Consider the following 21,886-nt stretch of genomic DNA (forward strand, 5'->3'; position numbering starts at 1 on the left):
TGAGCAGCTCCTTTAGTCAGAAACTGAAACACCCTCGCTGCAGGAAGGAGCGCTTTCGCAGATCATTCATCCCAACAGCAGTTAGACTCAATAACTCCTCAACCACGATGTCATAAGTCACTGGACACTGTGAACATCCACGGTCACCACTTCATGCATAATGGACCTTCCATGACCTTCCAAGCTATATAGTTTATGTCTTCCATATTTCCAACTATATCCATAATCACATACTGTGTATGCTACCATTGTATATAGTGTATTATCTTACTTTTTTTTCATTGATTGTACTTATTTGTACTTTTGTATTTCCTTCATATATCTGTACCTGAGCTGAGCTGACGCAAAAAATTTCCCCGTTGTGGGATCAATAAAGTCTTATCTTATCTTATCTTATCTTATCTTATCTTATCTTATCTTATCTTATCTTATCTTATCTTAAATTACTGGTTAAACATCAGCTGGAGCTTGGCTCTTTATTCGACACCAAACATAAAAAATAACCTTTGGGGTAGTTACATGTAGTCAGGGGTTAAAGTGGATTCAGCAGGTGGGGAACCCTAAAATTGGTTGTAATGGCTCAGTGAGAGGAAAAGAATCATAACTCACAATCATTTCTACTAAAAGCTCCAGTGGATTTTCTTAGTGCACAGGCTGTGATCAGCCGACCTGCTGCTCTTTGTGGATGCGAGCAGATGTTTCATGAGTTGTCCTGCCTGATTTGCATCCTCTACACTGTTTATGCTGTATTTTTTTAAAGATTTTTTTAGATTCAATTCATCTCTGCTAAACTTGATACAACCTTACTCTGACCATGAAACCACAGCCACTGTGCACCATAACTGTTCTTTAAGTCCATCACAGTACAGATCCTGCACTAACCTACTGAGGATTTCCTTTAAATAACACAGTTAGTCTACCTCAGTTTGTTTTGCACCATAATATATATACTGAAAAAACATAATGTCACATGTACAGACCCAACATTTAAAAACATGAGGACTACATGTGAGCTTTATATCAGGAGTCCTTCCCTTTAAAACTAAGTTCTCTTCTTCCTCTCCTGTCTTTCTTATCTTTCTTCATGTCTGGGTGAAGTTAGCTCTTTAGTTTTTCTACATGTGAAATACAGCAGCTGGACCTTTAGCTAGCAACACACTGTGAGACAAACTGCACAAACAGTCTGTGTGTTTGTTGATGTTTGTTGAGCTGACTGAAACGCTGCATTTGAAATTACCTGAGACTTAAAAAAAGTCACTCACTTTATGCTTGCTCCTCTTCTGTAATGCTAGTCAGATGCTGAAATACCTTAATCACAACCTATGGACATCTGCAGTCGTTCCATTGTTGAGACCAAAACAAAAACAGAACAAAAAAACAACAACAACAAAATACCTTCCTACTTTTAACCCCTGACTTTGCACACGTCATTTCTTTTTGTGCAACATCGAACAAGATTGCCTTTCATGTGCTTCTGTTCAGGCTCAAATTGATTTGATGTTTGAAAGCTGGCAGTGACAAAATAATACTTCGACCCAAATGTGTTAAACCAAAAGTGAAAAACCTGTTTTGAAAATGTAGGGAGTCAAAGTAATAAAAATAACTGAAAATTGTACTTGAGAACAGTAACAAAGTATTTTTACTTTGTTACTTCCCACCTGTGGTTGCACATTATTATATATGATGTATTTTTATCTATCGTGTCTACAAATGTCAAGAAGTCACAAACAAAGGGAGAACATGTCACAGGTTTATTCATTAAAATGATTTATTAAACAAATAGACATAACATTACTTTTTTACACCCCAAAAATACATGTTCAATATCAGCTCAGGTAGAATGGACAGTCACAATGAAGCAGTTCATTTTAATTTGCTCTGCACTTCATATCTTTGGCCACCAGATGTCACCAAAGAGCACTGTGTTGAAAACCTTCGAGTAATGAACCTTTTTCAATACAAGCTTCAGAAAGCAGCCTGTTGCTATGCCAGCTTATATCGGTCATGTGATTTGGAGGTGCGACAGAGGGCCCCAGAGGGTTAATAACACTCACCTTAATTCAATTTTCAGAGTGGAACAATCAACCAACTGTGTTGAAATCTGAAAGGTCCATGGTGTTGATTCATAATGTGCTCTGACACAATCACAGGCATCCGTAAAGCCGCTCTGCGCTATAAACTGCACCATTTTTAAACGATGGAGGGTGGCACCGGGGGTGTCAGGAGATTATTTTAGTGATTTTTAAGTGAATAGTAAAATGAAGAAGAAGATTTGGGTAAATGCTGTTTTTCTTTTCTAATGAATGCCACAATGTGATCAAAATCAAGTCTGTGTTTCCTGTTTGTAAGATGAGCTGTAGCTGATAAATGTTTTATTAAAATATTTATCTCGCTGTGGTTGAAAAGTTCGAAATCAGAGCCAACAAGTTTTATCACCTTGTGCTGGTCATTATTAAACCACCGACCTACAATATATAAAACAATAAACGGCTACCCTCTGTGGACAGCAGACAGATGTTAGATTATTAGTGTTGGTTTCATCTGTATGTATCATATTAGCTGATCAGCGGTGACATAAAGAAACAGGAAGTCAAACACCACATTGTGGTAAAATTTGCCTCCACCGTCACATCATGTATCGTGCTTCAAACCCGTTTTCTGTATTTTGAATTCTCTGCCCTCATTTCATGCAGTTCAGAGAGAGCAGAGATCCTCTTACACAAAGCTGCGATGGGGGTTATTGTTAGTACAGCGATTCCTCTAAAACAGATGAGACAAACACTGATGTGATTGTCTCTGCTGCTGTGACATCCAGTTCAATTACTTTCCTTCTGCAGTTAGTTTGCTTCTTTAAGAAACATCAACACTGTGTCCCAAGACAATGTAATGGTCTGCAGTTAAATATCGTCTCACCCTGAGGAATGCAACCCTGTCTTATTGCAGTTCTTCTAATTACACACTCTTTCCCCTTTAGGGTCGACTCAGAAAGGAAGACAGTTTTTCTGTTTTTACAAAGGAAACTCTGCCTGTTCTTAGGCTGCAAACCACAGACCAGACTGACCTGGTTGATAACAGGAACAGAAATGAAGATCTAACACTGCAGTTTATAGAATGAATATCAATATTTGACTATTTGGTATAAAACACAGGACTTTGATAGCTCCTGATACCTTATCGACTGCATTATTAAACCACAAAAATATTGTCTTTAGTTACAGTTCTTTAATAGTCATCGTTTCAACTTTTAGCACTTAGCACACCCCGGTGATGACTCATTTCTGGGCACTAAACCACAACCTTCTCGTTTAGACAAAGCGCAAACGCATTTCCCACGTTAACAGAAGAAACTCGCTGTGGCTACGGACTTCCTCTTTTCTTTTTCTGCACTATTAACATCACAGCTTCTGAAAGTTTCAGCTTCTGAACTAACTTAGAAACACATTTCACTCAATGTTTTTGTTTTCACTGTATCACAAAGTGACCGATATTTAACCAAACTGAGGCCTCAAAACTCTGATGTCAGCACACCAGTGAAAGATTTATAGCAGAGCACTTATTATTTTTATAGCCTTCAATGACAGGAACCTGCAGAAACGCTTTATACTCACTGACCTCAGCTGTTTCTGCACTATATACGGGATGTAAACTAGTACTTGAGTAGTATATATATATATATATATATATATATATATATATATATATATATATATATATATATATCACAAATTACTGTACCTATCAGTCTGGGCCACAGGTGTCGAACTCCAGGCCTCGAGGGCCGGTGTCCTGCAGGTTTTAGATGTGTCCTTAATCCAACACAGCTGATTTAAAGGCTAAATGACCTCCTCAACATGTCTTGTAGTTCTCCAGAGGCCTGGCAAGGAACTAATCATTAGATTCAGCTGTGTTGATCCAGGTTGAGATCTAAAACCTGCAGGACACCGACCCTCGAGGCCTGGAGTTCGACACCCCTGGGGGCTATACCTGCAGCACCATGTACCACGTAATGGACCTGATGTTCACTTTGACTGACTGCACTAATAACAGCAACATTTTGATTAGCAAAAAATGTCATAATTTGCAGATAAAGCAATAAAACCGTGTCCTGCTCTTTATAGATGTATTTCACATGATGTCTGTGCATAAATTAAAAAAAAAAAGAAAATGTCCTGTTATTGCTTTAAAGGGAAATTTCTTTTCTTGTTTTTGGAAATATGGTGAAGAAGGAATAATTTGTACTGAGACAATTCTCAGCAGAGTCATATATTTAAACTGTATCTACATAAAAGGAAGAAAAGCTTTGCTGTAGACAGCAGAACTGAGAGAGTCAGAAATATGTTCAAACACTTCAACAAAGTGAAAATATCACTTTGTTGAAGTGCCAATAGCTTGACAGAAGAAACAACACATGAGCTTCCTAAATCATCTTCTGTGTGATATTGACTCTGTGCAGCATTTATGCTGTCACCTGACCTTCATCCTTTCTCTGTTTACCTGCAGTGTCTCATTATTTCTTTCAACCTGTCACATGTTGTATTTAGGCTGTTATTTCTAATATTTGCTGGGATGATAGTTACTGCATCTAGATCTAGAATGTTAAACCTGCCAATCTTCATGTTTTTTTTCACAAAAACAACAACATGTCTCTGGGTCTGAGCTTTTTGGGTTAATCAGTTAGAGCCCAGGAAGATCATCAGTGTCCAAAACGTTCTTCTCTAAACCAAATGTAGATCTTCAGAGTCACAGATTCAGTGTCCAAAAACTGTCCAGGTGCCAACTATTGACTTTTCAGGGTCTTGGGTTCAATGACCCAGCACCCAACTGTTGAGTATGGCACAAAAAACTCCTATACAGGTAGTCTAGTTGTGCTCTGATTATAAAGTCTTGACCTGGTAACCTGTAAGAGCTGTGTGAGCTAATAAAGAATACGACTCAGACTTTCACCTTTACTGTTTCACAAAAGGTTAGAAATGCCCTCAATTTAGACTTTAAATGCAAGAAATTTTATTCAAGAAATTTAGCAAAAGCAAAAAATAAATCTAATAGTTTAAGTGATGATTTTTACTGTCTTACTACTCACTTATCTACCTGAGCTAATGCTGATTTTGCTCTTATCTTTGGTGAGGAGAGGTTGGAGAAAGGATGAGCACAGATCTGAAGATGCACTTATCCTCATGTTCTGAGTTGATGATAATCACTCAGCAGGAAAGCCACTGGGCAGTGGAAGTATAATGTAAATGAAAATCCATCTGAATTAACTAAAGAGGCAAAAATGAGCAGATGAAAAGCCAAAAAATACAAAATTTTGCACATTTACAGGTTGGACTGCAGTTTCTCCTCGAGCATCGCTGCTGGAATTTGAACTGTGAACCTCTTAGATCCAATCGTCTGAACTGCTCATCTCACAGAAGACAAAAGGGAAGAACTCAGAATCTCTTTTATACCTGCTCACCCTTTCTCCCCTTTCCTTTACTGGATGTGACATCTTCACATTTTAGCCATCCAATCAAGGTGCTGACATTTAATTATCCGAGGTCCACCCACACCTTATCCCCTCTCTCTATCTGACTGTGTTACTATCAGTAAAACCACATATAAATCATGGTTCTGTGTTTAACAATGACAATACTTAATAATTTTTCTCCTGGTGGCGCCAGTGTCCAGCAGCCTCGCCTCTGTCAGTGCGCCCCAGGCTGGCTGTGGCTACAATGTAGCTGCCATCACCAGTGTGTGAATGTGTGGATGACTGGATGTGTAAAGCGCTTTGGGGTCCTTAGGGACTAGTAAAGCGCTATATAAATACAGGCCATAAAGAGTCGGTGACACAGTTCTCAGATATTATAACACTCATTTCTACGACTCAAACTACATTTCTCATTTACGTATTGATCAAACTTATATTTTGATTTATCTTTGATTAAGAATAGAAATGCTTTATTATCAGGAATCAGAGTTTCCTCTGATCATTTTTAATCACATAATGCTGGATATTAAGACTGTTAAATGTCTTAGCTGTGATGTAGAGGCAGTAAACTTCAATCTCTGTCGACCTCGGATCACAAGACAAAGTTGATTTATTACAGTTCAGTTATTTAAACAGTATTATTGTTTTACAGTTTACTGCATCCTAAAAAACACTGTAATGCTGAGCACAGTGAAACATAAATAACAGATATAAAACATATACATATATATGCAAATGTAATAGCTTGAATGAATATAATAATATTGTTTTTAATTTAACAAAATAAAATTTGTTAAATTAATACAGTAAATTCAGTACATTCATCATTTTCAGTGTAAAATGACATAAATAAGAAGTTTTACGGTTACACTGTTGGGACCTTATATTTGTGACCAATATTTATTAAACAGTTTGTAGAATTTCGTTCCAACCAGCTCTCATTTCATTTTGTATTAAAGGTCGGGAGGATACAAAGAGATCTTCTCAGAACTATAAGAGACATCCATCACTGACATTTATCCACACATGGGATACATGTGGAAAAACACAACATAACATGACATTTAAATTCATCCCTCAAATTCTTGTGTGAACCTGCAATAAAATGATCTGTGACTGAAGAGATTAGAGGAAATGAGCTGGACTTAGTAAAAACTTACATGATTTACTCATGAAAGTGGCCACTTTCTCATTACTTTCATATATTGTTTCAGTAAGTATCCAAAACATACAAGTTTCATTTATATAATTTTTCAAGGGATCTTATATCTGTTTTCACTCTTTTCATACATGTTTCACACAAGACAGATACACACTTTATAAGATTTATCTTTTCCATGTGGGATATCACACTGCATTCAGTAAAGTTGTTAGAATATCCTTCTCAATATAGACTGTTGGCAAACATTTCTGGATTATATCGAGTAACAGACAGAGAGTATTTTTTTAAATAAAAAGTTGGACCAGCTTTTTGAGGTCTTTAATGATGCATTATTCTCTTTTCTGTAAACACAAGTGGCCATATTTGAACAAAAAGGTGGAATGGTACTGGCTAATGTTAGCTAGCACTAGTTAGCTATGCTGGTAAAAAAAATCACTTTGTAGTGAGATTAATGCTATTAGTAAGCATCTTTAGATGTTTTCAAGCTTTCCAAAGCGTCATAATCTTTTCTTAATGTCAAGTCAACTCAGCTTTATTTGTATAGCACATTTAAAAGACATTAAGTGTCGGCCAAAGTGCTGACGTCTTTCATATTATTTCAGCTGTCAGTTTTAGTTTTGTTTGCTTTCAGAAAAAAGGACTAGTTAGTTAGGTTAACCAGTCTAACCAGTTAAAATTACATGTGAAATTAGCCACCTGGTTAGTTGCTAACTACATTTAGCAACTTCCCTCCATGGAATATGGATATGGAACGCCAGGACTGCGTTCCATATATGGTCATGCTGGCATTCCATAATGGAGAGCCTGCTTGCTGGTTAATCTATTATTCTGCACAGCTGCTCCCAAACAGGCTAACTGCTGAAAACAGAAAAGCTAAATGCCATGCCTAACCATCCAACAGACATTTACGGGATGCTGCAGTTTATTTCATTATGATTATTATTATTGGGAAATACTATAGTTATAAAAAGTGAATTAGTTATCTTTAAAGCGAAATAATGAGTAACTATCGTAAAACATTGCATTTATCCAAGGCTAATTATGTTCACCTGCTGACTACTGAGGTGCCATCCACAGCATTAGAGCTAATGTATTTCAACAGTTGAGTACAGAGGAGGTGAACCAGCGTTGGTGTGATTGGCATAAATCGCAGGTGTACAGTAGACAGTGTCACATATATTACCACAGGGGGCGCTGTTGGAGGAAGGAGTGTGGGAAAAATCCACTTCAGTGTAATCAGCATCAGTCATGTCATCTGTAGCCTGAAATAAAAAGGTGGCATCAAGCGTCAGAATCTTAAAATGAATTTGTAATTACATGAACATTTAGAGCTACTACCAGACAGAAGATCATTTTTGTACATGCAGGTTAAAAAATAGACTAAATTTGTGAACTCTTAAAAAAAGTTTACCTTCATCTTGTTGATAAAGTAAGAGTGATTTAAAATAGAAATCCATTTTACTTGTGCTAAAGAAACTGATACCAGCACCACTCTGCTGTTTTAACAAAAGATCCATCACTGCTCTGTTTAACTGTCATTGGTCATTTCTGCTGCTGATTTGTCACAAGGCTTCCCCACAGCTGGCAGCTCTGCGTGGTTTAATTTAAAATTTTTTAGAGTTTCGATTTAGTTTTACATCTGCTGCTCTTCCTGAAGCAGTTTCTGTTTCTGCCTGGAATCAAACCAGCAACTTTTTGCAAACATTAAATCACTATAATGTAAGAGAGAGTTTAACAGATCGATCCAGACAACTAGTGAATTACTTTACTGCCCAAAATGTTGCACTGATCATTGTTTCTGACGTCAGAGTTTAAAATCCATCCATTCACTTCCGCTTATCCTTTTCAGGGTTGCGGGGGGCGCTGGAGCCTATCCCAGCTGTCATAGGGCGAGAGGCGGGGTACACCCTGGACAGGTCGCCAGTCTGTCGCAGGGCCAACACACAGGGACAGACAACCATTCGCACATTCACACCTAGTGGCAATTTGGATTTTCCAATTAACCTATCCCCACAAGCTACATGTCTTTGGACGGTGGGAGGAAGCCGGAGTACCCGAGTTTAAAATCACACAATGATTTTATTTACTGTGTTCTGAGGAGCGGTGATGAGGCTGTAGAGCTCTTGGTTTTCAACTCCATCTGGTTGCGAGCCTTCGGGGTAGTCATAAACTGAAGACACCCGCACAGGAGCTACACTGTTCTGAGTTTCATCCTCTGTGATGTTTCCATAAAGCCAGTTGGCCTGGAGAAAGAAAACAAACTGGCTGATTGATCCTAATCAAGTAGTAATGAAGCTCAGGTCACTCATAACTCCTAAAACCCACCTGTGTGATGTCAGCATGATTAGTTTTCATAGAAGATCCTGAAAAACATGCAAACATTAAACATCTGTATTTATGTCACATTAACTCACAAAGTAACAGAACAGTATGAGGAAAAAGTAGTGAAGAGATTAAACAATGATTGATTTGAAATAAACTGCAACCAATAACCGTGTCACAGTGCTTTCAATTCCTTTCAGATTTTCCTGTTACTTTTATATTAAAGCATAAAGTTATTTACACTTTCACATTTTGCAATAAAAAGTCCCCATAATAAATATTACACGATATATTATAAAGGTTTGGCTTAACATTAAGTTTAGGGTTAATCTCCAGGAAATGAACCTGCATGTTCATGTTGTGGACTGAAGAGATGAATTTGTTTACTACAGGCTCACCTTTTGATTTATTCTTCCTGTTCTTGTAGAAAATCAGCAAAGCTGCTGATAAGATGGTGATCATAGCGACCAGAATCAGAGTCACATGAAGCAGCTTATCTGCAACGTAATAGAACAGATTTTATACTGTTACACTCTAAATATGTGATATGTAATAAATGCATTTTTGAAACAAAGTCTCAGTCATTCAACCAACCACAGATAAAAAAAATGGTAAATGGCCTGTATTTGTATAGCGCTTTACTAGTCCCTAAGGACCCCAAAGCACTTTACACATCCAGTCATTCACCCATTCACACACACATTCACACACTGGTGATGGCAGCTACATTGTAGCTACAGCCACCCTGGGGCGCACTGACAGAGGCGAGGCTGCCAGATACTGGCGCCACCGGGCCCTCTGACCACCACCAGTAGGCAACGGGTGAAGTGTCTTGCCCAAGGACACAACGACCGAGACGAGGCTCGAACTGGCAATCTTCCGATTACAAGGCGAACTCCCAACTCTTGAGCCACGAGAGAGAAGCACGACAAAGACAGAGATACTGTGAGTTACATTTCCTTTTGAATAAAATTCTTTTAATCAAGTAAATATTTAAGTTATGGGGGTCGAACATGATGTGAAACATTTTTTAAACAAAGGTTTTTGTCCTGTGTATCTGCATTCTTGTTAAAATATTCAATAAAAACTAGCTCACATGACAGTTCCCTGTATCTTTTTTACTGTTACTTGTAGGAATTTACACAATAAAGTCTGAGACCACAGAGCTGAAATATTTACTTGATCCTGTGTGACTGTTACAATGATTCTTACATAAATTAATAGATAGAAACCTGAGAAACAACTGAACTCAAATATTGATTGATCCCATGTTTGTCTGTCATCAAGACCTCATGTAGTGACACTCCGAAGAAGTCAGCCATGTTTCACTCAGTTTTAGTGTGCATTGGTGGCAAGTTTTTAAGTAAATCCCCAGAGGTTGATTCTGTTCATCTGGACGTCGTGATTTTAGTGGGAGAAACGTTTCGTCACTCATCCACTTGACTTCTTCAGTCTCAGCTGACGGCAGGATTCCCCAATCTTATAAACAGTACATTTGCACAATAACTGAAACCAGCACCACTGAATGCCCATTGATAAAATCCCATTGACCATTGATCAACAACCACTGATCAATGGCCATGAGTACCATTCACAGAAAGTTGGGGATGGCTGCAATCACAGCATTGTAAGATGGTGACAGATGTACCCTTAGACCCCCTCCTCAATTCAGAGATGGTCTTTCCCTTTTTATGTAAATGGCCCCCTGTGTCTGATCTTTACTGCAGTAATTTATTTTATAACTTCACTTCTGTAGCTTAATATTACAAAACATACTCAAATAAAGAATTATATAAATTTCTTTCAAACTATAATGAGGGTACAATAAGATGGAATAACAAGAAAAATGTTTAAATAAATAATATACCTCATCATGCAGCGAATCTGGAAATTTCACTTTTGATACTTTAAATCTATTTTAATTTAAATACTTTTGTCTTTTACTCTGAGTTGTTTATTTCTCCAATGTGGCTGTTTCTATTTATACTTATTTATACTTATAGGAATAAATCAGACCCCTTCTTCCATGAGGTTTGTATTTTTTTGATAAACACAGTGACGGATCCACACTCACACCCACACACACATACGATGTACCTGAACCTGCAGCTGTTTGAGGCTGTCTGGAGACGTCAGAGGAGGCTGATGAAGCTGTGAAGCTTCCTGAACTGACGTTCGTATGCTGTGTTGTTGTTGTTGTTGTTGTGGAGGCCGACAGGAGAAACGTTGATGTTGATAAAGGCTGATGAGGTGTTGAAGTGTTTGAAGCTGTGAACAAGGAAAAATCAGAATAATAACAATCCTGCTTGAAGCAGGTTTTCTGTCTGCATGTCAGTAACAGTGGTTAATGTGTCTTTACAGCACAACTCATTGAACTAAACTTGTAGTGTAAATATGACACATGTAGGTTATTTGAAAGAAAAGTAACTCAGGGAGAAGTTCACATCTTCAGGGACATGAATAAGATTTTTTTTACTCACCTCCTGTGATGACAAGCTGAAAATCACATGGTTGTAAACTTCTGTCCAGTGTGCACCTGTACCATCCTGAATCAGACATGTTCAGCTGTGTGATGCTCACGTACACAATATCCTTTGACAGTAAATTAGTTTTTACAAATGTAATGTTGTATCTGCCGCTCTGAGCTGTGTAATCAGTTGTTTCAATGAGAACGTTTCCTTCTTCACATTTGTCTTTGCAGAACAACATCCAACTTCCTGGGAAATAAAATTTACATTCGACTGTGATGTTTCCTCCTTCCACTCCTTCATAGACGAGAGTTTCAGCGTTGGCAAGTCCAGTGTTTCCATCCTGCATGTCTGTAGAAAACATGAACAATCAGTTACCAACTTCCTGCAAACACAGCATTTGATTTTAAATATTGTATTAAATTAAACTGAAACAAATTATTATTATTATTATCTAATTGGCCGGGGTCTTTCTGTGTGGAGTTTGCATGTTCTCCCCGTGTTTGCGTGGGTTCCCTCCGGGTACTCCGGCTTCCTCCCACCGTCCAACGACATGCAGCTTGTGGGGATAGGTTAATTGGATAATCCAAATTGTCACTAGGTGTGAATATGCGAATGAAAGTGAGTGTGAATGGTTGTCTGTCCCTGTGTGTTGGCCCTGCGACAGATTGGCGACCTGTCCAGGGTGTACCCCGCCTCTCGCCCTATGACAGCTGGGATAGGCTCCAGCGCCCCCCGTGACCCTGAAAAGGAGAAGCGGAAGCGAATGGATGGATTATCTAATTGAACACAACAATTAAAGGTAGTTCATTTAAATTCACTCTCTTTGTAGTCTTATGAAGCGCCTTGAGGCGACATTTGTTGTGATTTGGCGCTATATAAATAAAATTGAATTGAATTGAATTGAATAGTCTTCATTTAAACAAAATCATCCTGGTCCTTCCTGCCAACACAAGCCATCTGCTGAAGAACAGCTCAGTTAAAAGCTTAAAAACTGACCTCATATTTGTTTGTATTAAGATCTTGATCTGCTTTGAGGTTTTTAAAATAGTTACTAAATATTCAGAGTTTTCATTCCGTTAACATTAAAGCTGTGCTGTTCCTCCTGAACTCAATGATAAGGTTGTTTCCTTACAAGCTCTAAATGTGGTTTAGTGGTTTGGAAAAGAAGGAAGCAGCACTCTGAACACAAACGAGCTGCTGTCGGTCTGAAAGCAGCTGCTAACCAGGTGACGTGTCAAGGTAGATATCCCCGACAGCATGTTTCCCCTGCGTCGGGAGCGCGCACTGGGCTTTTAGTTCACAAACACCTCTAATAATGACTTATTACTTCTGAAATTTTGGAGGTTTTAGCTCTTTATACAGTACAGTTAGAGAAGGATACAAATAATTATCAGTCAAAATATCCTTGGTTTATTGAAATCATCCAACAAACTAAACGGTAATGTAATGGAGGCGGAGTCAATTGGATCCGCTCTCCGTCCACACCGAATGCTCCGACGTAAGGGAAACAAATTCAGACGGGGATACTTACCTTGGCACACCTGTCAACTCGAGGAGGCGGGGTGTGTCTTCATCTCAACAAACTACGCTGTAATTCTGTCATTTCCGTTGAATGTTACAGCTTCTTCTTTCAGCACTATTTCTGATGTAGTGCAAAACCTGCAAACGTCTTTACAAATAAGAAATAAGAAGAATTTACTCACAGAGGAAGATGAAGCAGAAGAAAATGTGACAGAGTTTCATCTCGAGGTTCTGACGGCTTAATGCTGCTTCTCTTTCTTCTCCGTTTGCAAACCAGGAACTTCTAACTTTCGTTTCTTGTTGTGGTCCCTCCCTCAAACCCACACTCCTCTGCTTTCACAGGGTTTTTTTGTCCATTTATTTATGGTTTAGTTTTACATTTTCTTGAAACTTTTTTTTAATCTTCCAAAACAGAGTGTTTGGAGTTTACTAATCTTATTTAACTGGCTGCAGTTTCATTGTATAAAGCAGTGAGATCCATCTGCAACTCACCTAAAGGAGCAGTGACACTGACAGAAAGCTCAACACTGAGGGGCTTCCTGTCAAAATTAAAAATGTTTAATACAAAGCTGTGTTCACTCACCTGCCACATGATTAAGTACACCTGTGTAGTGACTCAATTATTTGATTCTTTTCGCTCTCATCAGAAAATGTCCGGCACGTCGTTTATCTTTTCAATATTGAGAAAGTTATCCAAACTGTAAACAACAAGACATTTGGAAGTATGTGCTGAGGGTGTAGGTGCAAAAAGTAGCATCAGATACATGCAAATGAACAGAGCTAGATACTGACAATGAAAAAAAAAATAGCCTACACCTGTCATGGTCCCGAGTTTTTGATTCAATATTTTCAGTTTTATTCTGGACTCATTTATATCAGAATCAGAATGAGAAGGAAATTATGTAATTATGTATCTTTGAAAGTTATAAGTTAATTTAGCTTCTACTTCCTGAATATGTTACACTCTGTTGTCTATGAGTTTGTTATTTATATTTCTTGATTTCTTGTCCTTTTGTGTCCAGTCTGTTAGTTTTGTCCCTGTGTTGTGTGTCTCCAGTGTTCAGGTCTGTCTGGCTGTGGTTTCTCCTTGTTCCCATCTTCATTTCTGTGTTTCATCCTTTTGTGTCCCCAGTCTGTCATGTCTCCATGTCTGTTTATCCCCAGTCCAAGTGTCATGTCTCAGTCTCAGAGTTTTCCTTCCTGTTTTATTTTGTTAGTCCCCGTCTCCTGCCCGTACATTCAGTTTTGCATCCTCTGTCTTGTTTGTCAGATTTAGTTCACCTGTGTTCTTGTGAGTTCCATCTCCCTGATCACCTCTTGTGTATTTAAGCCTTTAGTTTCCTTCACTCCCTTGTTGTGATCTCCCCTCATGTTGTGTGTTCTCCCTTCTCTCTGTCAGTGTTAGTTTTCAGTCTGTTTGCCCCTGTTTTACTCATCTGTATGTGTTGTTAAGTTTGCCAGCTAATGTTAGCTAACACACAAATGTGTCCTGACAACATCTTTTAATCAAAGAATGAGACGTGTGATTACAGATAGTTTAGAAACTTCGAAATGACTTTTATTTTAATTAAAAAACAGACCTAATAGGCGACTTGGGCAGACTGTAGATCCATGTACGTCATTCATTGACACTGTGACTAAAGGATCAAACTGATATCACGGCAAAACATGTAACAGACATGTCGGTCGACAGTGCACGCTTTACCTCTTCAACAAATGAAATGGACATGAATGCAGAAGTTGCATTACCAGCAGGGGGAGTAATATATGTAAAGCCATGAAGTCAGTAGTGAGGACAAAGTACATTCGTCCTTAATCATCAGAAACAGTTAAGCTAGGTGGCTAATATGTATATACATGTAAATGTGTTAATAACATTTATTTAAAGGCTTTCCGATGATTATTTTTATGTTGGCTTGAAATAAATCTCCCTCTGCTGTTACTGCAGCTTCTGCATGTGTGTCCATTTCATGTTTTGTAAGGGGCAAAGTGTCAAATGTACACGGTGGACCAGCATGTCTATTACATGTTTTGACATGATACTGGGTTAAAAGATGGAAGCAATGGGAGAAAAATGACCGGTATGCTCATGCAGTCATTCAGTTTCACAGGAGTTCATGTCTGAAAACTGGTTATTGTGTCTGAGTGTGGAGTAGGTTTGGTCGTGATCTCTGCTCGCTGTATTGAGACTTTGGTAGGTCGAGTCTTCACGTGAGGAGACTGGACGATCGAGTTCACTGAGACCAATCTGGGAAAATAAAAATAACAAACTGACTGAACTGAGGAGAAAAGACAAAAACACAATGACAGCAATGACATATTAAAGCAGAAGATGGTGATGCGCAGCAGGTTTTTAGTTTCAGGATGGAAACAGAAGCTGTGTGTTCTATTTATAGTACACAGAGAAGTGAAAAAGTAGATTTTGAACTCTGGTTAATTTCGGTGCCGCTTGCATCTTTTAACATAAAACAGAGACTAGTGTAGATTTAAATGAAAATGAATCATATAATAATAATGGATTTCATTTATATAGCGCTTTTCGGGCCCTTAAAGTGCTTTACAATTCCACTATTCATTCACTCTCACACACCAACACTGGTGGAGGCTACAGTTGTAGCCACAGCTGCCCTGGGACAGACCAGTGGGCGGTAGGTGAAGTGTCTTGCCCAAGGACACAATGACCGAGCTGGGGCTCGAACCGTCAACCTTCCGGTTAGAATTAGAATAGAATAGAATTCAACTTTATTGTCATTGCACATGCACAGGTACAGGGCAACGAAATGCAGTTTGCATCCATCCAGAAGTGCTTTAGCCATGATATAGATATATTACAATTATATATTAGCAATAATATAGATATGTAAGTATATTACAGAAATGGGTCTATTATGGTATGTTATAATGTACACGGTATGAAGTATGTTATGAATATTCTATAACTATAAGTATGTATAGGCTATGAACAGGCTATAAATATGAAATAAAAAACTATACAGAAATCTGAGATATACAGTTATACAGACGAACTGCCAACTCTTTGAGCCACGATCGCCTTGATCTGATTGAAACTGGAATGAAATATTGTTTTAACATTTTCCTATTAGGTCAGCATTTACCAATAATTGAAAATCATGAACTTTTTGTAAACCATGAAATCACTTTTTGTTTTTCTTTTCTGTCATGAATCGCTCTGTGGCAGGCAGGAGATTAGACCCAAAATGCAGGATTCGCAACACATGGGGGCGAACTCAAAATGCAGCTTCATTGCTGACTCGAGGGAAAACGATACAAAACTATAAAATATAAAAATATAAACTAAACTAGAGGGAGAGAGAACATGAGGAGCATGAGGGAGAGAGGCAGACATGATAGGCTGGGGAAAACAAGATGTCACAAGAACTCACACAACCATGTAAATGCAGACACCCAGGGCGAGACACAGAAGGCAACGACACACGGAGAATACTGAACAGAGTGACGTAGGAAACCCAACCTTAACGTAATGCAAAAAATGACAAAAAGCACAGGAAGCTTAAACCACTGGGCCAAAATGACCCAGGACCACATCATTTCTTTCCAGTCTCGTACAGATTTTTAAAAGATGACATAAAGAAAAAACAAACTGAGATAAGTCACCTCAGTGTGGTCAAATGCTGAGTGTCTCCTGCTGTTCAAACCTGTAGAAAAGACAGGTTTCATTAGCTTGACTCACTTATTCTGAAAACGTAATACAATTTTAACAAAATGTTGTGTGTCCAGTGTGTGTGCCTGTCCTGTGATACACTGAGTATGTCAGCAACCAATCAGTACCACAAGAAATATTTTGAACAAAGGTTATTACAGTTAAAATACATTAAAAACAAAAATGAGACGTGAAAGAATAAAAACAAAATGCAATTTATTTAAATTAAATCCGCTTCTCCTTATTAAGGTTGTGGGGATGCTGAAGCCAACTCAGCTGTCACAGGGCAAGAGTCATGGTACAGCCTGGACAGGTCTAATGCAGGTGTGTCGCTAATACAGTTTTTATTGTAATACCTGTACTACTTATCTTAAATCTTGCCTCTGACATATGCCCTCCTCAGGATAATAATTGAAACTAATAAAACTGAAATATGAAAATCCACTCGGGAAATTAACTGAAAATAAACTGAATTGAAAGTATAACAACTCTGTTGTCAATTAATGAATCTTAAAGGTTTTAAATAATGTTTGAAGGTAACTCACCGTTAGAGCCCTCGGCCTTGATTCTGTAGATGAGCAGCAGAACAACAGGCAGCAGAACCACCACCGCAGATAAACGTATCACCAGCTCCAAGGACAAACCTGGATGACAGACATACAGACACAAAACTTCAAATACTTCTGTTCATGAGTTTTTAGAAAAAGACATGAAATGTTGTTGAGCTTTGCTCTTGTTGGAGAATTGTAACTTGTTTCTCTGTGTGAGGGAATAGTTGTTGTTCTGGGTATGGATCATTTATCAACTAAATAAACTGCTGCTCAGTGTCTTGAATCATTCTGTGCTGCTGGACTTTGGTCTTAAAGTCCATAAAGCATGATCTGTGTAGGTTAACAGTAAGATCTTAGGAAACAGACGTGCACCACAGCAAATCATTTATAAAACATAAACTGCAGCAAAGTCTCACAAAAGATCCTGAAATGTTAATTTTATTAAATCTATTATTTCGAGTTTGTGGACTCGACTCATTCTTCCTGTTGAAATGCTATTATTGAAGTTACATGACTGTAATAAAAACAGAGGACAGTTTTCTGAGCACACAAACAACTTTTTGTCAGTTTTTCATGTTTTGCCATGAGACTGAGCTTCAGCTCCAGCCTTTTAGCTCAGCAGCTTGAGTCAAATCTAGCTAATTATTTTAAATTCCCATCCATCTAAACAAACTGGGAGAGAACCATCACTTTCATTTCCATGGTGTTACGGCCCTAGCAGGGCCTCCTCCTGAAAGTGCCTGTGTGGGCGTGTCCCACCACCTCTTCTGCCTGAGGTGCCACCTTTCCCTTTTGTGCAGCTGACTCTCGTCAGTAATCAAGGAGATTTAAGCCCAGGAAAAGGTCTGGGCCAGAGTGCCATTATTGTGGTTGCAGCTAGTGAGCTGTGTGTTTGTGTGGTTGCAGCTAGTGAGCTGCTCTCTTTTTGACTTTACTTTATTGACCACCGCTTGAGTTGTGTTTGTTTTCCTTAAATGGTGATAGCAGCTTGTCCGTCTCTTTTAGTTGAGCTACTTTAATAAAACTATTTAATTTAACCCTTTTGCCTCCTTGACTCCTTTTCCTGACCCGGACACTTTTTGTTACTTCCCCCCTCATCGCCTGGACCCTTTTAGGGGAACGTAACAATGGTCAGTGGGACATTAAAAACTCAGTGAATAGAATCTGTGATCTCATCCAGTTCATCAGATTCAAATGTTCTGCAACTTTACCCCAAACTTTTGAAAATAAGCCTTTAAATGTGTTTTTCCCATAAGCCTCACTCCTACTAAGCATGCACACAGATTCTGAACATTATGACAGAGCAAGTCCAGAAGATTTGGATTTAATGAACCTCATCTCCATGATGAAAATCAGAAAAACTGATTAACAGAACAGATTTAACTGTTACAATTTGTGCACACAAAACTAAACACAAATATTCAAAGTTAATTTTTTTCCATTATTTTTTTTTAATAAAGTCAGGGAGATTCATCAAAATGTTTTTGTCATGTGTATCTGCTGTAATGCTTATATAAATTCATAGGAAGAAATCTAAGAAACCACTGAACTCAAATATTGACTGATCACATCTTTGTCTGCCATCAAGAGCTCATGTAGTGACACTGAAGAAGTCAGCCAAGTTCTCAACCAGCTTTTATGTGCAGTGGTGGTAAGTTTTTAAGTGCTTCATTTAGACGTTGTGCTCTTTAAATTCCTAGATTTATCTCATAACTTCACTTCCTTCATAATTTTATATTAATTTTACAAAATGTAATATCTTAATCTTCTTCCACTTTTAAAGGGCGGGTCGCGGGGGCAGCAACCTAAGCAGAGAAGCCCAGCCCTCCCTCTCCCCAGCCACCTCCTCCAGCTTTTCCAGGGGAACACAAAGGCATTCCCAGGCCAGACGAGAGATATTATCTCCCCAGCGTGTCCTGGGTCTTCTCCCGGTGGGACATGCCTGGAACACCTCACCTGGGAGGTTCCCAGGAGGCATCCTTGTCAGATGCCCAAACCACCTCACCTGGCTCCTTACGATGTGGAGGAGCAGCAGCTCTACTCTGAGCCCCTCCCGAATGGCCGAACTCCTCACCTGATCTCTAAGGGAAACACCAGCCACCCTCGGAGGGAGCTCATTTGCGCCATTCTTTCAGTCACTGCCCACAGCTCACGACCATAGGTGTTGGGTGAGGACAGGGATGTAGATCGATCGGTAAATTCAGATATTCGCTTTGACACTCAGCTGTCTCTTACATCAAATACATAATTCAGTTTAAATTATGAAAAGGTTGCCATTGGGAGCAATTGACAGATAAAAATTCACAAACATAACCTCATCATAAAACAACTCTGGTAATTTTACTTTTGATACTTTGATTAAATTTTAATGTCAATACTTTTTTGTGTGTATTTTTACACTGTGGCTGTTTCTATTTATACTTCAGGAATTAATCAGACTGATTCTTCCACACTGATGTGTCGTTAATAGACATGGATGAGGTTTTTATTTTTGTGATAAACAATGACAGATCCACACTCATATCCACACTCATGCACATACGATGTACCTGAACCTGCAGCTGTTTGAGGCTGTCTGGAGACTTCAGAGGAGGCCGGAGGTACGAAACTTGCTGAAGTGAAGTTTGTTGTTGTTGTGGAGGTCGACAGGAGAAACGTTGATGTTGATAAAGGCTGATGAGGTGTTAAAATGTTTGAAGCTGTGAACAAGGAAACATCAGAATAATAACAATCCTGCTTGAAGCAGGTTTTCTGTCTGCATGTCAGTAACAGTGGTTAATGTGTGTTTACAGCAGAACTCATTGAACTAAACTTGTAGTGTAAATATGACACATGTAGGTTATTGAAAGAAAAGTAACTGTGGTCAGTGAGAAGTTCACATCTTCAGGGACATGAATACATTTTTTTTACTCACCTCCAGTGATGACAAGCTGAAAATCACATGGTTGTAAACTTCTGTCCAGTATGCACCTGTACCATCCTGAATCAGACTTGTTCAGCTGTGTGATGCTCACGTACACAATATCCTTTGACAGTAAATTCGTTTTTACAAATGTAATGTTGTATCTGCCGCTCTGAGCTGTGTAATCAGTTGTTTCAATGAGAATGTTTCCTTCTTCACATTTGTCTTTGCAGAACAATATCTTAATTCCTGGGAAATAAAATTTACATTCGACTGTGATGTTTCCTCCTTCCACTCCTTTATAGACGAGAGTTTCAGCGTTGGCAAGTCCAGTGTTTCCATCCTGCAGGTCTGTAGAAAATACAGATGATTATTCTCTCTAATTGAACAAAACAATTAAAGGTAGTTCATTTAAATTCACTCTCTTTGTATTTTTCATTTAAACAAAACCATCCTGGTTCTTCCTGCCAACACAAGCCATCTGCTGAAGAACAGCTCAGTTAAAAGTTTGAAAACTGACCTCATTTTTGTTTGTATTAAGATCTTGATCTGCTTTGAGCTGTGCTGTTCCTCCTGAACTCAATGATAAGCTTGTTTCCTTACAAGCTCTAAATGTGGTTTAGTAGTTTGTAAAAGAAGGAAGCAGCACTCTGAACACAAACGAGCTGCTGTCGGTCTGAAAGAAGCTGCTAACCAGGTGACGTGTCAAGGTCGGTATCCCCGACAGAATTTGTTTCCCCTGCGTCGGGAGCGCGCACTGGGCTTTTAGTTCACAAACACCTCTAATAATGACTTATTACTTCTGAAATTTTGGAGGTTTTAGCTCTTTATCTGCTCTGTGAGAACAGTGGTGAGCATTGACTCACAGACAACCTCAGCTTCTGCTTTCAGCACTATTTCTGATGTAGTGCAAAACCTGCAAACATTGTTATAAATCAGAAATAATAAGAATTTACTCACAGAGGAAGATGAAGCAGAAGAAAATGTGACAGAGTTTCATCTCGAGGTTCTGACGGCTTAATGCTGCTTCTCTTTCTTCTCCGTTTGCAAACCAGGAACTTCTAACTTCTGCTTCTTGTTGTGGTCCCTCCCTCAAACCCACACTCCTCTGCTTTCACAGGTTTTTTTTTTGTCCATTTATTTATGGTTTAGTTTTACATTTTCTTGAATTTTCAAGTTCAACTTTGACATTTTCTTGTAACCTTCTTCCAAATCAGAGTGTTTGGAGTTAATTAATCTTATTTAACTGGCTGCAGTTTCATCGTATAAAGCAGTGAGATCCATCTGCAACTCACCTACTAAAGGAGCAGTGACACTGACAGAAAGCTCAACACTGAGGGGCTTCCTGTCAAAATAAAAACTGTTTAATACAAAGCTGTGTTCACTCACCTGCCACATACAAAATTATGTAATTATGTATCTTTGAAAGTTATACGTTAATTTCGCTTCTACTTCCTGAATATGTTACACTCTGTTGTCTATGAGTTTGTTATTTATATTTCTTGATTTCTTGTCCTTTTGTGTCCAGTCTGTTAGTTTTGTCCCTGTGTTGTGTCTCCAGTGTTCAGGTCTGTGTGGCTGTGGTTTTTCCCTGTTCCCATCTTCATTTCCGTGTTTCATCTTTTTGTGTCCCCAGTCTGTCATGTCTCCATGTTTGTTTATCCCCAGTCCAAGTGTCATGTCTCAGTCTCAGTGTTCCTTCCTGTTTTATTTTTAGTCCCCGTCTCCTGCCCGTACATTCAGTTTTGCATCCTCTGTCTTGTTTGTCAGATTTAGTTCACCTGTATTCTTCTGAGTTCCATCTCCCTGAT

At 38.6% G+C, this 21,886-nt stretch overlaps 3 protein-coding genes across 3 annotated transcripts in view; 1 reads left to right on the forward strand and 2 right to left on the reverse strand.

Annotated features, from left to right (window-relative positions):
* Positions 1 to 21,886, forward strand: part of cables2b (Cdk5 and Abl enzyme substrate 2b) — a 132,370-nt gene that overhangs the window by 85,008 nt on the left and 25,476 nt on the right. The window lies entirely within an intron of this gene.
* On the reverse strand, positions 4,230 to 12,189 carry LOC146494152 (uncharacterized). Its single transcript, XM_085145985.1, has 6 exons — positions 11,429 to 12,189; positions 11,046 to 11,216; positions 9,347 to 9,445; positions 8,952 to 8,989; positions 8,714 to 8,869; positions 4,230 to 7,888 (listed from the first exon to the last, which is right to left on the reverse strand). Exons 1-6 carry the CDS (start codon positions 11,778 to 11,780, stop codon positions 7,712 to 7,714), a joined length of 993 nt encoding a protein of 330 aa, XP_085002111.1. The 5' UTR covers positions 11,781 to 12,189; the 3' UTR covers positions 4,230 to 7,711.
* On the reverse strand, positions 13,829 to 21,233 carry LOC146494153 (uncharacterized). Its single transcript, XM_085145993.1, has 6 exons — positions 21,036 to 21,233; positions 20,088 to 20,426; positions 19,723 to 19,872; positions 17,168 to 17,266; positions 16,577 to 16,617; positions 13,829 to 15,188 (listed from the first exon to the last, which is right to left on the reverse strand). Exons 1-6 carry the CDS (start codon positions 21,073 to 21,075, stop codon positions 15,036 to 15,038), a joined length of 822 nt encoding a protein of 273 aa, XP_085002119.1. The 5' UTR covers positions 21,076 to 21,233; the 3' UTR covers positions 13,829 to 15,035.

Source organism: Neolamprologus multifasciatus, chromosome 20, assembly GCF_963576455.1.
Source record: "Neolamprologus multifasciatus chromosome 20, fNeoMul1.2, whole genome shotgun sequence".
NCBI classification, from domain to species: Eukaryota; Metazoa; Chordata; class Actinopteri; order Cichliformes; family Cichlidae; genus Neolamprologus; species Neolamprologus multifasciatus.

Excerpts from the sequence above, each read along its gene's own strand:
- LOC146494152 (XM_085145985.1), bottom strand. The coding sequence starts at position 11,780 with ATGTTTTCTACAGACATGCAGGATGGAAACACTGGACTTGCCAACGCT. Across the intron at positions 8,870-8,951 it reads ATCATGCTGACATCACACAG|GCCAACTGGCTTTATGGAAA; the intron begins GTGGGTTTTAGG and ends TTCTTTCTCCAG. Across the intron at positions 7,889-8,713 it reads TCACCGCTCCTCAGAACACA|GCTACAGATGACATGACTGA; the intron begins GTAAATAAAATC and ends TTTTTATTTCAG.
- LOC146494153 (XM_085145993.1), bottom strand. The coding sequence starts at position 21,075 with ATGAAACTCTGTCACATTTTCTTCTGCTTCATCTTCCTCT. Across the intron at positions 20,427-21,035 it reads CTTCTGCTTCATCTTCCTCT|ACCTGCAGGATGGAAACACT; the intron begins GTGAGTAAATTC and ends TATTTTCTACAG. Across the intron at positions 16,618-17,167 it reads CAAGGCCGAGGGCTCTAACG|GTTTGAACAGCAGGAGACAC; the intron begins GTGAGTTACCTT and ends TCTTTTCTACAG.